Raw genomic sequence first — 16,301 nt, 5'->3', positions numbered from 1 at the left:
ATTTGGAGGGAAACCCCCGCCCACTGCGACTCCCCACACGCGACCTATGGGAGACTCTTTCCTTGCCTTTTTTGTGATCACACCTCGTCATTGGGTATGAATACGAGACCTCGAGAGACCTCATGTTCTAATCAAGATCCAAACCTCTAGTCTCCGCTCCAGCTGGGCCGGTTCATGTCTGCGCATGTGGAGCGTTATACGACCACTTGACTTCAAGCCATCGCCATGTCTCTCAATGGAAAGATCGCAATAGTGACGGGAGGGGCTCGAGGAATCGGTGCTGGCATAGTCAAAGCTCTTGCCAAACAAGGTGCAAGTGTAAGTCCTGCTGTTGTTGCCTGTTACAGTTCGCCAGGTCGATCAATCGGAGATCTCTTGACTGGTTTATCCCTGACGGCCTCATCTTGACCGAGGCAACCCTTGATAATGAGTCTCTATGTTGATGCATTTCAGGTTGCATTCAATTATGTCTCTCCCTCCTCCGAAGCTGCTGCTCTCACATTGGTTGAGGAAGTCAAGGGGTTGGGGGTCCGAGTGGCGTGCGTACGCGTTGATATGGCGTCTCTCAAGGCTCCCTCTGCTCTTCTGAATGCCGCTCTTCAAGAATTCCAGACCGACAAGGTCGATATTTTGGTAAACAACGCGGGTGTTGGAGGAAATGTACCCCTCGAAGAAATCACGATCGAAGATTACGATCGGCTGATGACGGTTAACGTCAGAGCAGTCATCTTCATGACCCAAAGCGTCTTACCTCACATCAACCGCGGCGGTCGTATTGTCAACTTGTCTTCGATATCCGCCCGCGGCGGCTACTCAACTCAATCCGTATATGCCGCATCCAAAGCCGCCGTTGAGGGCCTCACACGGGTCTGGGCCACAGAGCTGGGCCACAAGTATGGGATAACGGTGAACTCAGTCAACCCCGGCCCTGTCGACACCGATATGTACCGTGCTGCTGGGCCTGTACATCTTGCGAGGATGGAAGAACAGAATAAGAAAGTTCCTGCCGAGCCCAGATGTGGCAAGGAGGAGGATGTGGCAGAAATCGTTGTTTTTTTGTGCGAAGAGAGATCGCGCTGGGTGACTGGAGACACCATCTGTGCGAACGGAGGCATGGTCTACACATAGAGAAGGGAAGTTGTATGTTGTATAACCTTCGCGGTATTGGCGAGTCTCCTGTGTTAACATCATGATGCGTCATTTCAGAAATAGAGATTTGGAGTGTGTTGCCATCCTTGATGCCCACGTGTGCTTCCGGTCTCACTGTAAAGATGTCTTTTGCCCTAAATCGAGCCAAACTGGAATTTTATCTATCTTGAGAGACTATTTAAGAATTACAGGGGTAGTCGTCGCGTCGCCTAAGAACAGGGGACCAAAGACTCGAAAATCTGGTCGGTACTACCTATGTGACTAGGTACATGATGAATGAAGCAAAGGTACTAAGTAAGTATGTTCTAACTATAATGAGATGTCAAATTTTTCTCGGAAATCAAGAGCATAAAGCTAATGTTCGCAAAAGTTCCATTCCGTCTTGAGCCAGCCAGCCTCCTTCTCTTTCATCCATGTTCTTTCAGCCATCAGCTCCTTTCTCAGCTCCTTGGCATCTTCCATTCCGATGGGCCACTTATCTCTACTGATAGCCTGCTCCCAATTTTCCCGAGCTTTCAACCATGCGTCTTCAGAGTTAGCCCACTCTTTCTGCGCCGTTTCCCACTGGATCACCCCCTGATCATCTGGTGCTGGGGCGAGAAGTGATTCGATCTTAGGCTCGGTGGGCCACCAGTGCTTCTGTTGAGGCGGCACGATTGATGTACTGATGACAGGAATGGCTGGGTCGACGAGGAAAAGGGCTACAATTTTTCTATGACCAGGCTTCGAGGGATCTGCCAACTTGAAGGGGGAGACTTGGTGTTGGAGGAGGTTAGGGAAGAACAGTGCCCGGCCGCCTCTCGTATGTACCGATCCAACATTCTGAAGCGTGTGGCCACGGGGCTCGATTGCGAATGCCTGCTTGATGCTCCACCAGTCGTACTGCTCATAGTCGAGGGAGGTTCGTGAGTCAGAATCGTCAAGTTCTTCTCTGTTGGCACATGTTCGGAAGTTGAGAGTACAATCGGTGATGTTGTCACAATCGTAGTAGAATAGTGCTGTGCTGACAATGTGCTCGTTCAGGAGACCTTCAGTATGCCACGAGCCACCTTCGTATGTGGGGTTTTCGGGCGTGAGATGGATATTGGCTAACTTGACAATGACCTGACAGCGGTCTTTGCCTCCAAAGAAGCCACTGCTTTTGATGTCGGCAGCAGTGAACTTGACGTAGTCTTTCGCCTCGGGTTCAGCGTCAGGAAGTAGAGGGCCATGCGTCTCTCTAAACCAGGCCTTGTCTCGAGCGTTGCGTTCTGGATCCTTTCGATTTCGCGGGGCTTCGTTCTCAGCAAGAGGACGTGCCTGCGCCCTGCATTCCCGGCGTCGACCGCAGATGTGCGGACAAGGGCACATTGGCTTCTGTACATTGGATGTCACGAGACGCTGCACCGCGAACTTATCCTCCCAGTTGTAGATGAGATCCCAAGCTGGCAAAGACTTTTCGATGAGCTGCTCGATGATTGGATAGAGGTGGGCCTGCTCTACAGGATGGAGGTTGTTGATGTAGCTTGCAATTTTGGCTTTTCCGTTGATTCGATTGAGGTCCACATCACAAGGCAGCCATTGAAACTCCCTACTCAACACCTTGTTTCTCGAAGTACTGCTCCAAGAAGTGTTGGAAGATAGTGTAGCCTCCACCTTTGTCGGCTGGCGTATTGTCGTACCCATGCCGCAGTGGTCAAGCGCGTCATGGACACCAATTGTGCGGTCATGAAGCATCTTAGAACTACCGTATACCAAGGGCCAGAGTGAGGGGTGGACCAGATCCAAGACTTGATCGTTACTGTTAGGGTGCCAGTCTTTGCAATCTGAAGGAATATCCTCAAGTGACTTGACGGCGTCTCGAATAGACATGACGAACTCGGGGGTCAAGATGCTGTCAGACTTGATAATCGCAGTGCAGTAATCGTAGACCGGCATCAGTCCTGTCTGTTCATATACTTCCGCTTTCTTGCGTAATTCACTGATGCACTTGAGGTCGTTAGCGCCGAAATACTGTTGTTGAAGATAGAGGCCAACTTACCGCATCGGCCATAGAAGGAGTGAAGTGAGCATGCTCGATGTACGACGCCCAGTCGATTTCCAAAGCCTCCAATTTCCACTTTGCAACAATACTGTCGTCTTTAACCTTGAGCCACCACTGAGGTTTATCAGACAATTCATTGACAACCCTCAGCATACAACATTCGCGGACGAGAAGCGTGACGGCCTCCCATTCACCCAAGAACAAGACCGGAAATCTCTCTTTCAGGCTGGGCATATGTCCAAGGTTAAGACCGGCTCCAGGACGTTTGACGACCAATTGTTCCAGGGTCGGTTGGAAACTTTTAGCAATCTTGACTGGACTTCATGTCTCTCGAGGCTCACCTTGAATTCGCGGTGGTGGTATCTCCACACCGCCTGTTTGATGATGAGGTTGAGGTACCCAAATGAAAAGGCATTGAAATCAAGCTCGGTGTTCCTTTCAATCCAATATTTCGCATCGGAAACGTCGGGGTCTTTCGGGCCAGCCCAACTGTCGAAGGCTTCTTGTTGCTCGTCAGTCAACTTGACACGCTTGTGCTCATGCTTCATGAATTCCTCCTCGTCAGATGTGAGAGGCATGGGGTCTCTGAAGGCTTGATTGGCCATAGCGCAGACTGGTACGTGGAAGGATGAACGATGTAGTAATGGCGAGAATGGCTCGATGAGATATTATTACTGTTGCACAGTCCACAGATAAATGGTTATATATCCAAGTGTTGGCTGCTTGTGAGCCCCTGAAATGCTGTATCGCGAAAGACTTAGGCAGAAGTGTGGGTTCACTCAATCAAAAAGTTCATTCCGGCAGGCAGCTTTGACGGAATCCCTTGCACAAAGACTGAACATCCCGAAACCCCACCGGCCATTCCAAAAATGGTTGCGGCGATCAAACTAGCGATAGGCTGTTGCCGAGCATTGACTCACATAATTCAGCTAGACAAGGATAAGGTGTTGGCCATTGCATCGAGAAACCATACGGATACGCATGTCGACGTTAGCTTCCACGGCTGCGACTAACAACAGTCAACTATTCTGGTGTCAGTATCACTCCTCGTGATGGACGAAGTACACAACCTCTGTTAAAATCATCGCAGTTGGCTCACAATAACTACCATTATGGGGTTCCAAAGCTGTGTAGAGTAGTTTATGGCTAAGACATCGATCTTCCGACCAATCACCCTCAAAGTCTGAACGATTCGTTTTATTCTAACTTTACCAACTGTTTTAGACCGAGACTGAGCCCTGCGATTCACATGTTGACCTTATGGCCCTTAGGTACGTTTTGCAACGGGAAGGCCGTTATGCATAAGGCTTCGGATATTCCCCTCGTGTTTTCTTCAGCAAAATATGCCAAAGAAAGAACTAAAAAAAAAGGACCGGGTGCTGTCGGGGTTACGGCCAATCCGAAAGATGTCTACCAAGCAATGACAACATCTTGAAATTTCGAAAATTTGATGTTTTTAGTGAAACTCCGTTTTATGAAACGTTGAATTTCCACCATCATAAATCAATTATTGCCCTTGTCCGTTAGTACGTACGTCTGTGAAAACTCAGCCCCTGTTATCCCTGCACAATCCGTGTCTATATGTAATCTCTTTCATTGAGCATGCGTTCAGGACTTTGGCCCCGACTCAATGTCTTCCTCTACTTCGAAGCGATGTAGAGTAGGCTTAGGCTCGCCTTGCTGACGCATGATGTAGTGCTTGAACCACCATGGAAACGCCTCGAACAGTTGATAAGACGCATGTCGCCTGGTAGAAATTGAGAAGACGCCATCCAGTTCTTCAAGAGAGCGTTGCTTTGTCTCTGGAAGGAACAGAAATATGAGAACCAAGCATACTACTCCAAAGGCAGAGTAAAGTGTGAAAACACCTTGGGGTTTGATTGCCTGGAGAAGTGGCGGAGATGTTTGTGCCACAACGATGGCCCAGAAGTTATTCGTTGCGACTGCCCAAGCCATGCCGACCTCACGATGTGATAACGGGAAGACCTCAGCCGAGTAGACAAACGCAACTGGTCCCTCTCCCGGACCATAAAATGCGGCAAATAGATAGATGAACAAGCAGATGACACCGAGGTGTGCGGGACTGCTCTGCGGAATGTAGAAGGCCATGCCTGCGGCTAACATAGCCCAGCACATGTTTGGAAAGGTGGCCAACAACAGCGCTCTGCGGCCCCAGCGATCGATGGTCCACAAGGCCGGTATCGCGAAAAGGAACATTGCCATGCCGTATCCCCATGAGGCCAAGAGAGCAATGGTATTACTTGCGCCTGCTTCCTCAAAGAGCGTCGACGAGTAAAAGGACATGAGATTGACTGCAGCCTGGCTGTTAGCGGAATGTCCTCGAACCTTGCGGGGTGTACTTGATCATATGTACCTCCACAGAACTGCTGAGCTGCCATAACGATGCCCGATGCTTGGGTCGCCCGACGGATCCTGGGGATGGTAAACAGTTCTAGACACCTGGCGAGAAAACTGCTCTTCCTAACCCCATCAGCCTCTATCAGTTCTTGTTCCTTCTCGAGCTGAGCGTTGACGAAGTAAAGGTCCCTAGCGGCGAGCAGATTACTGCCACGCAGTCTCAAGAGTGACTCGTAAGCTTGAATGAACCTGCGCTTCTTCAACAACCATCGAGGCGATTCGGGTGTGAAGTAGATTCCTAAGAGTAAAGGTACCGCAGGTATCATGGCAGAACCAACTTGGAGTCTCCATGCGATGTCCCCAAACCCGACCACAGCGAGATTCGCCAGGAAGCCTAGCATAATACCAAAAGCGCTGAAGAGTTGCCACGACATCACCAGAGCGCCACGTATATTAGGTGGTGAGTTTTCGGCCGAGAATACGGGCACGGTGACTTCTTTGAGTCCCATTCCTATGCCGAGAAGGACTCTGCAGACCAAGATCTGTGGCCACGTCTGGCAAAGTGCTTGGCCAACGGGCCCTAGAATGCTGAAGATGGCGCCCAGAAAGATTGCACCTCTTCTTCCCAACCGGTTGTTGACAGGATCGGAAAGCCAACAGGCGCTACGCATAGTAAGTGAGAGGTTCCATTGAGAATTAATCGAGGACTTACATGACACAAATAGCCATGTATGGTGCGCTGTTGATGGCACCGATGATCCAGGAGTTTCTTGCACATGTTCCAGCTGTGACGCAGGCCTCGCCTTTATCCGCGATGCCAAAGGCTTGCGGGAAAGACAAGTTCGCTCCGTTGGAACCCGTTTGATCCCAACCCTGGATTGCTGCGCTGACCGAGTTCATAAGAATGGTGAAATAGAGGGCTTTGGGATGCCTCCAGCGATGCTCGATTTCGTTTCTCAGAATGGTTTGGTCATCCTCAGTGAGCTCCGGTATGTCTTCGTAGGCTTTCGGGCTCTGTGCTGCCAACGCCCCCTTTTCGAAGTAGGCGATCTCATTTTGCAGCCCGAGGCCAATGGCGAAGAGTCTTGCATCGATCTTGAGTTGCTCTCGGGGAATGCCTTCAAGGGGGTTTCTTGGCCTGTGAGTCCAACGTGTTAGAAAAGGGGTAGATGGGGCTGGGCTTTCGGTGCTGGCTGACTCTCCAGTAGCCATCTGGCTTTCACTGCGGCGAGGATGGTCATGGTGACTGATTTCGACGGCGTTGCCCACTTCAAAGCCTCTCTTGGAACTTGTTCTGTCAGTTCGATGCTTGGCCAGGTATGGATATATGTTGGGACTTACATATCATCTTTTTCGGGGGGTAAAGTCGACATCTCGGTGGCCGATGATCTGCTTCAGGAATAAGGAATATTAGAGATGGGAGGATTGAAAACAACAGAACGTCTATCTTACTGACCGCGGGCTGTCAAACGAGTGGGATGGCAGAAGAACCCCCGTTAAGGAATACCTAAGGCTTATGAACCTTGAAAGACAAGCTTGGCGAAGGCTATTGTCGTATGTGGAACGCACAAGGTACCAAGCCTTCGAAAAAGGTTTGCCGTGATCCAAAAGATTGCCGATATTGGCTTAATTGATCGATGTGGCATGTCCTCCACGTCAAGCCCCTCGACGGGGCTCGGCGCAGAGGGCATATAAGGCTGCAGGTTAAGATGTCCCTGACAGCCGTGTTGAGACCCGTGGTGACAGCCATCAAGAATTGAGAGTCATAGAGAGTGTCTAAGGCCTTAGGATGGTTGCTTTCTACATCCCATCTCTAATTTCAATGGCATTCGCACTTGGCTCGGCCTTGAGAGGACCATCGGAACCCTGGGTACCTGTCACTTGTGTCTTGCGAACACTAAATAATTACCTCAATATCCTACTTGGGTATGCCGCATGAATATCTGCGGAGTAAGGAAAAACTTACAAAACACCACAAATGCAACCTCTATGGCCATTACCCTCCCTTTCGTTTCGCGATCTATCGATGGCCAGCATCGAGCATTCGAAGCCGTCTTCCAATGCCTACTTTCGTATATGTTCCTGGCTTGACTATATTTCGCCTATGGATCTAGACCACTTTGGTGATGAAAGATGATCGAAAATCTCGATTCGCATAGACATCAAGGGTGCTAGTACTCTTGATATGAAGGAAATCGACAGTTGGAGGGCCTGGGAAGCCGTTCCAAGGTCCTCATCAGCGGCCAACACAGCAGTGGCTTAAATGGGCCGAGCTTTCGACTCTACCTACCCTCCGATCCTGGCCTCGTCGTCGGCACAAAGCCAGACTCATTAAAGTAGTTGGTCGCTCGTTTGATGAATGAATTGCATCTGTCTTAAGATTGTATTAGACGTGACAGTAGAAAGTCTTAGGTGCTTAGTACTACCGGTTGTCAAGGAAAAACGAATGTGTTGCGAGAAGTTAGAACCGAGGCCCTCACAACGTTAGCTCTCGTCTCGACTTTCCTTCCCAGTCGACGTCGACAGGTGGGGACACTTCACCGCGACCCATCGACTCGCCCCGTCTCAAGGGCGCATAATATGTCAAGACATGCTTGACGCTTCACGCCAAAGATAAGTCAGGTAAAGAACTGCAATTAGGGAATTTAGATAAAAGGAACCATAAGCACGCATATTGGTATTTAATCCAACTCATCGTCTCCAATCAGTCAATTAGTGCACTTGTACAAGCTGCAACATCCAGTTTACGCCCGACAAACAACATCGATCGAAATCATGGTCCAGATCAAAGCTTTCGAGGTAGAAGAGTGGATGGATCGTCTGGAGACAACGCCAGGTGCTCTCAACATTGCCGAAACATGTTGCGAGTCTGTATCAATCAAGGAGTTGACAGAGTTGTCGATTGACAAGTCGGCCGCCGGTCCCCTTGACATCGCAACTCGACGAATGACCTACGGCGCGATTTACGGATCAGAGAAGACGCGCCAGCAGATCGCCAACTTATACGAAAACGACGTCTCGGGCTCACTTCCTAGTGACCAAGTCATCATTACGCAGGGAGCCATTGTCGCCAACTTCCTCACTCTGTACACGCTCGTCGGTGCGAATGACCATGTCATCTGTGTACACCCGACCTACCAACAGCTGTACGAAGTCCCCAAGAGCTTGGGCGCTGAAGTGAGCCTCTGGAAATTGAAGAGTGCAAATGGGTATGTCCCGGACGTCCGCGAGCTTCAAGAGCTGGTACGAGAGAATACCAAGGTAATGACATGTAGCAGCACGCTAGACGAGTAGTACCCATGGCTGACTCCAACGACTAGATGATCATCATCAACAATCCTAATAACCCGACTGGTGTTACCACGCCCAAGCACGTTCTCGAAGACATAGTCGCATTTGCCAAGTCGAGAAACATCATCGTCATGGCCGACGAGGTATATCGACCGCTCTTCCACAGCCTCCCTGCAGGAGAGAGCATGCCCCCGTCAATCCTGTCCCTAGGATACGAACGAACCATTTCTACTTCGAGCATGTCGAAAGCTTTCTCTCTTGCCGGTATCCGCCTGGGATGGATTGCTTCTAGAGATCCTGAGATCATCAAAGCCGTCAAGAGTGCGCGGAACTACACGACCATCAGCGTCTCGCAGCTCGACGACCAAGTGGCCGGCTATGCTCTCTCGGATGCGGTCAGACCAAATCTCATGCACCGAAATATCGAGCTTGCAAGGACGAACCTCCAGATTCTTGACGACTTTGTAAAGAGACACCAATCTATTTGCTCCTGGGTCAAGCCCACGGCTGGCACAACGGCAATGATTGGCTTCCAAGTAGGTGGTAAACCAGTTCAAGATGACGAGTTCTGCCTTGCAGTACTGGAAAAGACTGGAGTTCTGATTATGCCTGGGTCTACTTGTTTTGGCGAGGGCGTTGATTTCAAGGGCCAAATGCGCTTTGGTTATGTGTGTCGCACAGAAGTGCTGAAAGAAGGCTTGGAGAGACTGAGCGTTTACCTGGCGAAAAGTTTCCGCTGATTGCCTTGAAACGAGGGGCACTCTACACATACTTGGATCGATAAAGAACGTGACACGAGTGAGTTCTTCAATAAAAGCGAGTCGTTAATCTAACCCTAGTCGCTGTACAAACCTCAAACCATTATTCTTTTCACATGCCAATCGAGCACCGCCCGCTTATGAATCCTCCGTAGCTTCTTCCTCAAATTGTACCAAGACTGTTCCGGCTTTGCAGATATCCTGAGGATGGTGTCAGTGAAAGCGCCTGCAACTGTGAAATAATAGGACTACTCACGCCTTCCTTGTGCGCCAGCTTCTTTACCACGCCATTCTGGGGCGACCGGATAACTGTCTCCATCTTCATAGACTCGATACTATGTGTTCAAGTCAGCTACTGAAACCATCATGTGACAACGGTCTTGGGTTGGGTGGAACTCACACGACCAACGGAGCTCCCTTGGCCACCGTTTGCCCTTCCTCCACCTCGTTCTTCAGAATCTTGCAAGGCATCGGTGCCATGACGGACGCCGTGACCTCTTTCAAACCGAGGGCCCTCTCAAACCAGCTTGGCGGCAGAAGGGAAAGCTCGGTCTTGATGCCATGTTGGAACACGGCAATCTTGGTATCCTGCTCATTCTGCGTATTCTGCACGACTGTCGTCTCCAATCTTTCGTTGGGGAAGAACGTTGTGAGTGCGTTTGTTGACGAAGACTTTGATTGGAAATTGCTGATGAGGTTCTCGAAAACCTGGGATGACTGCTCTCCATTCCTTGTTACGCGCGCATCGAAGAGCTGATGGGACTTTTGTGTGATGCTAACTTCCACAACTTCTCCTTCCTGCTCGCTGTACAAGTCGAGCACCTTGAAGGCAAACTTGCGCTCGCTGAGGGTGCTGGCCTCACCAAAGCCCAAGCTACCTCCATGGGGAGCAGCGTGTGATAGTTGGGGAGACAATGAACTGAGAGCAGCCTGGACAAAGACCTCGTCTCGGATTAGCCGCGGCTTGAAGAGTTCATCTCTCCACTTATCGATAAAGCCCGTCTCGACATCGCCCTCGATGAATGCTGGAGACCGGCACAAACGTTTCAGAAACTCGATGTTGGTGCTGAGACCAACAACTTCGTACTCGCGGAGAGCCAGTTCCAGCCTGCGGATAGCAGTCTCTCTATCCTTGCCGCGAACAATCAACTTGGCAATCATGCCATCGTAGGCTTCCGAGACAGTGTCGCCCTGGATAAAGCCGGCGTCGATGCGGATGTCCTCGTTCGTCTTGGGCGTGGTGAGGTGAATCAGCTTGCCGGAATCCGGCATGAACCCCTTCTCCGGATTTTCGGCATAGATACGAGCCTCAATGGCTGCACCGTGCTGCTTGATGTTCTCCACGATCTCTTCCTGCGTCATAGGTAGCTTCTCTCCAGCGGCAACACGGAATTGCCATTCGACAAGGTCGGTGCCGGTGACCATCTCGCTGACAGGATGCTCGACTTGTAACCGGGTGTTCATCTCCATGAAGTAAAAGTCTCCGGTGTCCTTGTCCAGAATGAACTCAACAGTGCCAGCGCCAACGTAGTTAACAGCCAGAGCAGCTTTCCTGGCCTTCTCCCAAAGATCGAGACGAGTTTCCTCAATCAAGTCAGGCGCTGGAGACTCCTCAAGGATCTTTTGGTGTCGCCTCTGGACACTGCAATCACGCTCGCCTAAGGCAACGCAATTGCCCAGCTTATCCGCGAAGACTTGCACCTCAACATGACGAGGGCGCACAATATACTTCTCCACCAACATGACCTCTCCACCCTCGCCAAAGGAAGCGCGAGCCTCGGCACGAGCACTGCCAAGCTGGGCAGTAAACTCGTCCTCGGTCATGACGATGCGCATGCCCTTGCCGCCACCACCTTTGACGCTCTTTAGCAACACTGGGAATTTGATATTCTTCGCGTGTTCCAATAGTTGTGCCTCCCCTTGATCTGAACCATGGTATCCTGGAACGCAAGGCACGCCGGCATTCGTCATGATGATCTTGCTTCGCGCCTTGTCTCCCATATCGGTCATTGCCTGCGCCGGAGGTCCAACGAAGACAATGCCCTCCTTTTCGCACCTCTCAGCAAATCGGGAGTTCTCAGACAAGAAGCCATAGCCGGGATGTAGGGCTTGTATGCCGTGTTTCTTAGCTAGGGAGATGATGCGTTCGCCGTCCAAGTACGCTCTTGCGTCGCCCAGGTTCAAGGAGTGCGGGGAGCACGCGGCGTGCTGGCTCTTGCTGTCGGGGTCCGTGTAGATGGTCGTCGTCTTGATCCCTAACCTGTCTGCGGTCTTGTGGATTCGGAGAGCGATCTCGCCGCGGTTGGCAATAAGAAGAGAGGTAATAGGAGTGATTTGGCTAGAAGCCGGCACCGTCTGGCCTGCGGCAGTGGAGAGGAGCCGAGGGAGGGGTCGGACGAGCCGGTGCTTCGCTTTCATGGAACGCATGTTGGATGATTGAAGCTTTGTGACGTGAATTGTAAGCTTGGAATATCGATTAAACGCACATAGGGAGGAAGAGAAGAAAGCAAAGTTGATTGCAGAGGAGGCAAGCGCAGGGCTCAATGCGAATGCCCCAGGTAACCCGAGGTCTCAAAGGAGCTTCGGCTTGTTGCGCTCGATCATCTTGGAATGAGTGGTGCCGATAATAGCCGTGGGCGCTGCAAGCCGCTGAAAGGCGACCCCGGATTTCAGGCGGGACGTGCTGGACTTCTCCAAAACTGCCTTAGGTAAGGTAAGTAAGGTAGGGTAGCTGGTGATAAGATTAGAAGACGAGTTCCTCGACGTCATTCCGCGATAACATGGAAGGTCCGTTGGCTTTGCCCCGCATTAGTCAGCATGGGCTGGGACCTTACGCCCATCTTTCCTCTCCAGCCCAGCCGATCCAGACAAGGCTCATTCGAAAGAGAGGCTCACGATACGTTACCCAACACCCGTACATCCGTAAGAACAGCTTCAACAACATGGATCAACAGGTTCCCCTCAACTATGAGGCCTCTGCCGGCGAGACCAACAAGCAAGTTACGGCAACTCTTCCCCAAGAGGTCGTACAATGCCTGGAGAATGCGCGATTCGTAAGCTCTTAGCTCTTCTGCCCACCTCGATCAAGCTTTGCGGCGGCTCTCTACAACAGCAGCAATGTAGACATATGGCTGACGAGACTGTCGATTCGATAGCTTCACCTCGCAACTTGCACCGATAACACGCCGAACGTCTCCCTCATGAACTACACCTACCTCCCGTCCTCGAACCACTCAACCGGCCCCGTTATTGTCATGACCACGAACCCCGCCTCAAGAAAAACACAAAACCTTCTTTCGAACCCCAATGTCTCTCTGTTGGTGCACGATTGTATGTTATAGTTATATTGTGGTAGTGGCTCTACAAGGTTTGCTGACGGCTTCATTTAGGGTCTTCTCACCGACCGCCAACTTCTGGCCGACGACCTTCCGGCGGCAGCCCCGGGCCCGAGCACCGGTCTAGCCTCGCGTCCCTCCTATTGAATCTCAACACCGCGGCGGTCTCTAGTATTAGTGCAACAATCAATGGCACCGCCAGATTGGTTGACAATGGTTCGGACGAGGAGAAGTTCTACCGCGAGGCACATCTGGAAAACAACACATTTGATGAAGGCCAGAGCTTCAACCCAAGTGTCCAGGCTGAGGATGGTGGCAGGGGATGCTTTGTCGCGGGTGAGGAAGTACGAGTCATCGTGGTCAAAATCAAGGACGTCAGGATCAGTGATTGGAAGGGTGCAGTGCGGGATTACGTGCTGACAGAGGAGAATGCCGCTCCCCAGCTTAACGGCGTAAGGTAGGATGAACTGGAAATTCAAGAAATCTGACAATTGATGTCTGAGCCACATATCAACGAGTTGACGACCTCATGCAAGATATAAAGGCGGGCGTATTATGGATTGAACCGTTGAGAGGCCTCCCTCGTCAAAGGCTCTATGGCCGTGTGCTTGCTTTGAGACATCTACGCGGTTATTGCTATGCCACGTAAGTCAAAATGCTGTACGACAGGCTGTGAATCACATAGGGAGCCCAAAAGAAGCATCCAAAATGATGCCCAATGGATGGGCAGTGATCAGCATTTAGACTCTATTTAGACTCTATTTAGACTCATGGACTGACATGAGGCTTACGCTTACCTAGTAGAAGTAGGCAGGGCACAATTCGACACCGGAGCCGATACTTTATATTTCCAGTCATTAAGCCTCTTTTAGTGTAGGATTCTAATCACTAACGTCCATGTGAGGGACTGGTATCCAACGCTTAGATGTGACTTGTCAATCAGACCTGCGATGAAAGTTTGTGTAACACGGTGTGTGATCATCGGAATACTACTTTCCTGTCTGTATTAGTAGCGTAACAGCTGGTTAACGCATCGTTCGACGATACCACATCAGCAACTACTTTACCGTACTGCACATAGTAGAGCATTTCCCTCAAGATGTCTGGGCAGAAAAGACAAGGTTACAATAGGAAAAATAGCGCTGGGCATCGGGCGAACTGAGGGGGTCTAGGCATGTTGGACCACCAACCTTGCAGCGCGTACATGTAGGCTAGCTGCAGCGGCAGGCAGAGTGAAACATTCAGGGATCAAGGCCTCTCGGGAGTTTCTGTAGCGGGTTTGAAGCTCGGCACATTTGGTTTTGAGCCAAGTCGATCCCTTTAAGCATAGCGCGCGCGTGTGTGTGCATATCCAGTCAGGACCAGGTTTTGGGGGGCGACACGGATAAAGGCGAAATGGAGGCTGATCGGAAGATTTGGGGGGGGGGTTGCACAGGTTTAGAGTGCATATTTAGACTCGACATGAGCCACCGCCGGTTGGCACCGAGGAAAGCCCGAGTCTTTGACTCGGGTCCGCTGTGGCCGATCAAGAGATCACATCGGCAGATAACCGACCGACCGCGGGGTCAGTCAAATCCCGCGGGGTGTGGTAGTTCATGCCGGCATCGATGTGTGAATGAATCGTTGCTGAGAGAACTGTGGGATTGTTCACACATTTCTGCGGTAAGACATGTCATACTCCAGGGGTCCAAGTGATGTGAGTTCATTAGGTAGGTATGTATTTCTATTGGTATGATCCTGCCCATGTAGACTGGGTATCTATGGAGAGAATCGAATGTGTCAAGCTTCATCACAAAGGCTTCCTTGCCGTGACAAATGATCTATTGGATGGGAATCAGTCAGTTGTTTCCAGGTGAGGCTACAATCTTGCTTTGAAGGAACCTACACTTTGCCATATGCTTCGTTTGCAGTATCGCGCGACTCCTTGTGGACTCTCTTCAGGAGACTCCGGGTATCGTTTTCATCCCAACCCCCTTTGGCAAATACAGCCAATGAGTAGTTCTCCAAGCCTGGTGAAATGTTAGTCAATTGAGATGGACTCGTCAAAAGTGCAGACTATGACCATACCATATTCCAGCATCTGAGCAAATTGTGCCCCTTTTCTGACCATCTTCTCATCATGCCCCACAGCCTGTATGGGAACCAGATCCGACCAGCGCGCAACCTTTTCGAACCCAACATCGGAAAACATGGCAGGAATCTTTGGTGTTGGGTCAAAGTCGACGCCTGCAATCTTGGCCATTTCCGAGAACCGCACCTCGAACTCGCGACATGCCGTCATCCCGCCGTGATCCTTTTCCTCAACCGTGGGAGCAGCGGGCTCATCCCCGCTGCTGTCAATCAGGTCAAAGTACCTCGTCCTCACTTCGGCGAACTCAATCTGTCCGCCAGGCTTGAGGTGTTCGTACGCTTGTCTGAAAAGTGCCTTCCAGTCCGAGACGCCCCCGCCGACGAGGTTTCGCATATGCACAAAGTCCAAGCTATCCTTCTCCCGAGCCCAGTCCTGGGTTGCGTCTTCGACTTCAAAAGCAACATTGGCCGGCACGGTTGTAGGCAAGAGTGCGGCGGAAATGTCAACGCCCATGATTTTGGCCAGAGGGTACTGCTCGCCCATTTCAACGGCCCAGTTGCCAGTGCCGGAACCTATGTCGAGAATGTTGAGAGGCCTGTCCTTGGGGAGCTTCGCCGCTGTCAGACCACCTTCGAGGCACAGCTTGAATAGCTGGTGCTGAATTTCTAGACGAGCGCGCTCGGATTCGTCGTTGGGCATTAGGAATACACCGGAACCGTGGTATGTGTGACCATAAGCGCGGATGGGCGGGAGCTCGTCGACAGAGACGGAGCTGAAATCAGACCCTGCATCGGAACAGTCCTCATCATCGTCGTCGTCGGCATCTTGAGCATTGTGTGTTCGTGACGGCCTCCTCCGGTCCCTGTGGTCCGTCCGGTTTCTTGTGGCACCGGCACCCTCGCCCCTACGTCCGTCGCCATCGCCGATGCCGGGATCGCCAACGGTGTCAACGTCCTCACCCATTTTGTCGAGCTGGGGAAGAATGAATCCGTTGAAAATTTGATGCAAGAATTTTTTTTACTTGCGCCAGCTGACGTCGATGTCGTTCTCTATCGTGTATTTACGTTTGCAAAGAAGCTCCTGTCGTCTGTCACTCTCATGGAGCGATTCGCTGCACTGTTGTTGTTGTCTTTGCTCGCGAGATTTCCCAAATGGGGACTCGATCGTGGGCCCGGCCCCCTCGGGTGTAATATGGCCACACGTGGGATGGCTAATAAGATTTGCCCAAAGAAGAATAGGAGGGACCGCAAGAGATGATGTATGAAATACCCAGGCCGATATCAGCGCGAGGAAGGTGGGTTACGCGCAGAGTATCT

General features: G+C 51.1%; 7 protein-coding genes across 7 annotated transcripts; 3 read left to right on the top strand and 4 right to left on the bottom strand.

Annotated features, from left to right (window-relative positions):
• Positions 1-96: 96 nt before the first annotated feature.
• BDP55DRAFT_624528 (uncharacterized protein) lies at positions 97-1,283 on the top strand. The gene is made up of 3 exons (XM_060571405.1): positions 97-318; positions 454-1,140; positions 1,207-1,283. The coding sequence occupies exons 1-2, from the start codon at positions 226-228 to the stop codon at positions 1,126-1,128; spliced, it is 768 nt and encodes a 255-aa protein (XP_060421726.1). The 5' UTR covers positions 97-225; the 3' UTR covers positions 1,129-1,140; positions 1,207-1,283.
• A 7-nt stretch (positions 1,284-1,290) lies between these two features.
• Positions 1,291-4,196, bottom strand: BDP55DRAFT_709058 (uncharacterized protein). Its single transcript, XM_060578116.1, has 3 exons — positions 3,514-4,196; positions 3,170-3,460; positions 1,291-3,117 (listed from the first exon to the last, which is right to left on the bottom strand). The coding sequence occupies exons 1-3, from the start codon at positions 3,775-3,777 to the stop codon at positions 1,504-1,506; spliced, it is 2,169 nt and encodes a 722-aa protein (XP_060421725.1). The 5' UTR covers positions 3,778-4,196; the 3' UTR covers positions 1,291-1,503.
• Positions 4,197-4,780: 584 nt separating this feature from the next.
• BDP55DRAFT_568325 (uncharacterized protein) lies at positions 4,781-6,742 on the bottom strand (the record flags this gene model as incomplete). The annotated part of the gene is made up of 3 exons (XM_060570672.1): positions 4,781-5,484; positions 5,547-6,193; positions 6,243-6,742. The coding sequence occupies 3 exons, from the start codon at positions 6,740-6,742 to the stop codon at positions 4,781-4,783; spliced, it is 1,851 nt and encodes a 616-aa protein (XP_060421724.1).
• A 1,563-nt stretch (positions 6,743-8,305) lies between these two features.
• BDP55DRAFT_568304 (aspartate aminotransferase) lies at positions 8,306-9,561 on the top strand (the record flags this gene model as incomplete). The annotated part of the gene is made up of 2 exons (XM_060570670.1): positions 8,306-8,791; positions 8,851-9,561. The coding sequence occupies 2 exons, from the start codon at positions 8,306-8,308 to the stop codon at positions 9,559-9,561; spliced, it is 1,197 nt and encodes a 398-aa protein (XP_060421723.1).
• A 54-nt stretch (positions 9,562-9,615) lies between these two features.
• BDP55DRAFT_687385 (carbamoyl-phosphate synthase subunit L) lies at positions 9,616-12,306 on the bottom strand. The gene is made up of 3 exons (XM_060576570.1): positions 9,980-12,306; positions 9,836-9,914; positions 9,616-9,780 (listed from the first exon to the last, which is right to left on the bottom strand). The coding sequence occupies exons 1-3, from the start codon at positions 12,004-12,006 to the stop codon at positions 9,718-9,720; spliced, it is 2,169 nt and encodes a 722-aa protein (XP_060421722.1). The 5' UTR covers positions 12,007-12,306; the 3' UTR covers positions 9,616-9,717.
• BDP55DRAFT_687382 (uncharacterized protein) lies at positions 12,287-12,991 on the top strand. Its single transcript, XM_060576569.1, has 2 exons — positions 12,287-12,632; positions 12,735-12,991. The coding sequence occupies exons 1-2, from the start codon at positions 12,360-12,362 to the stop codon at positions 12,918-12,920; spliced, it is 459 nt and encodes a 152-aa protein (XP_060421721.1). The 5' UTR covers positions 12,287-12,359; the 3' UTR covers positions 12,921-12,991.
• Positions 12,992-14,703: 1,712 nt separating this feature from the next.
• BDP55DRAFT_699293 (methyltransferase) lies at positions 14,704-15,948 on the bottom strand (the record flags this gene model as incomplete). Its single annotated transcript, XM_060577877.1, has 3 exons — positions 14,704-14,734; positions 14,800-14,923; positions 14,982-15,948. The coding sequence occupies 3 exons, from the start codon at positions 15,946-15,948 to the stop codon at positions 14,704-14,706; spliced, it is 1,122 nt and encodes a 373-aa protein (XP_060421720.1).
• Positions 15,949-16,301: the final 353 nt, after the last annotated feature.

Source organism: Colletotrichum godetiae, assembly GCF_030913485.1.
Source record: "Colletotrichum godetiae strain CBS 193.32 chromosome Unknown BDP55scaffold_111, whole genome shotgun sequence".
Lineage (NCBI taxonomy): Eukaryota > Fungi > Ascomycota > Sordariomycetes > Glomerellales > Glomerellaceae > Colletotrichum > Colletotrichum godetiae.
Note: the sequence above shows the minus strand (reverse complement) of the source record. Positions and strands in the feature narration are given on the sequence as shown.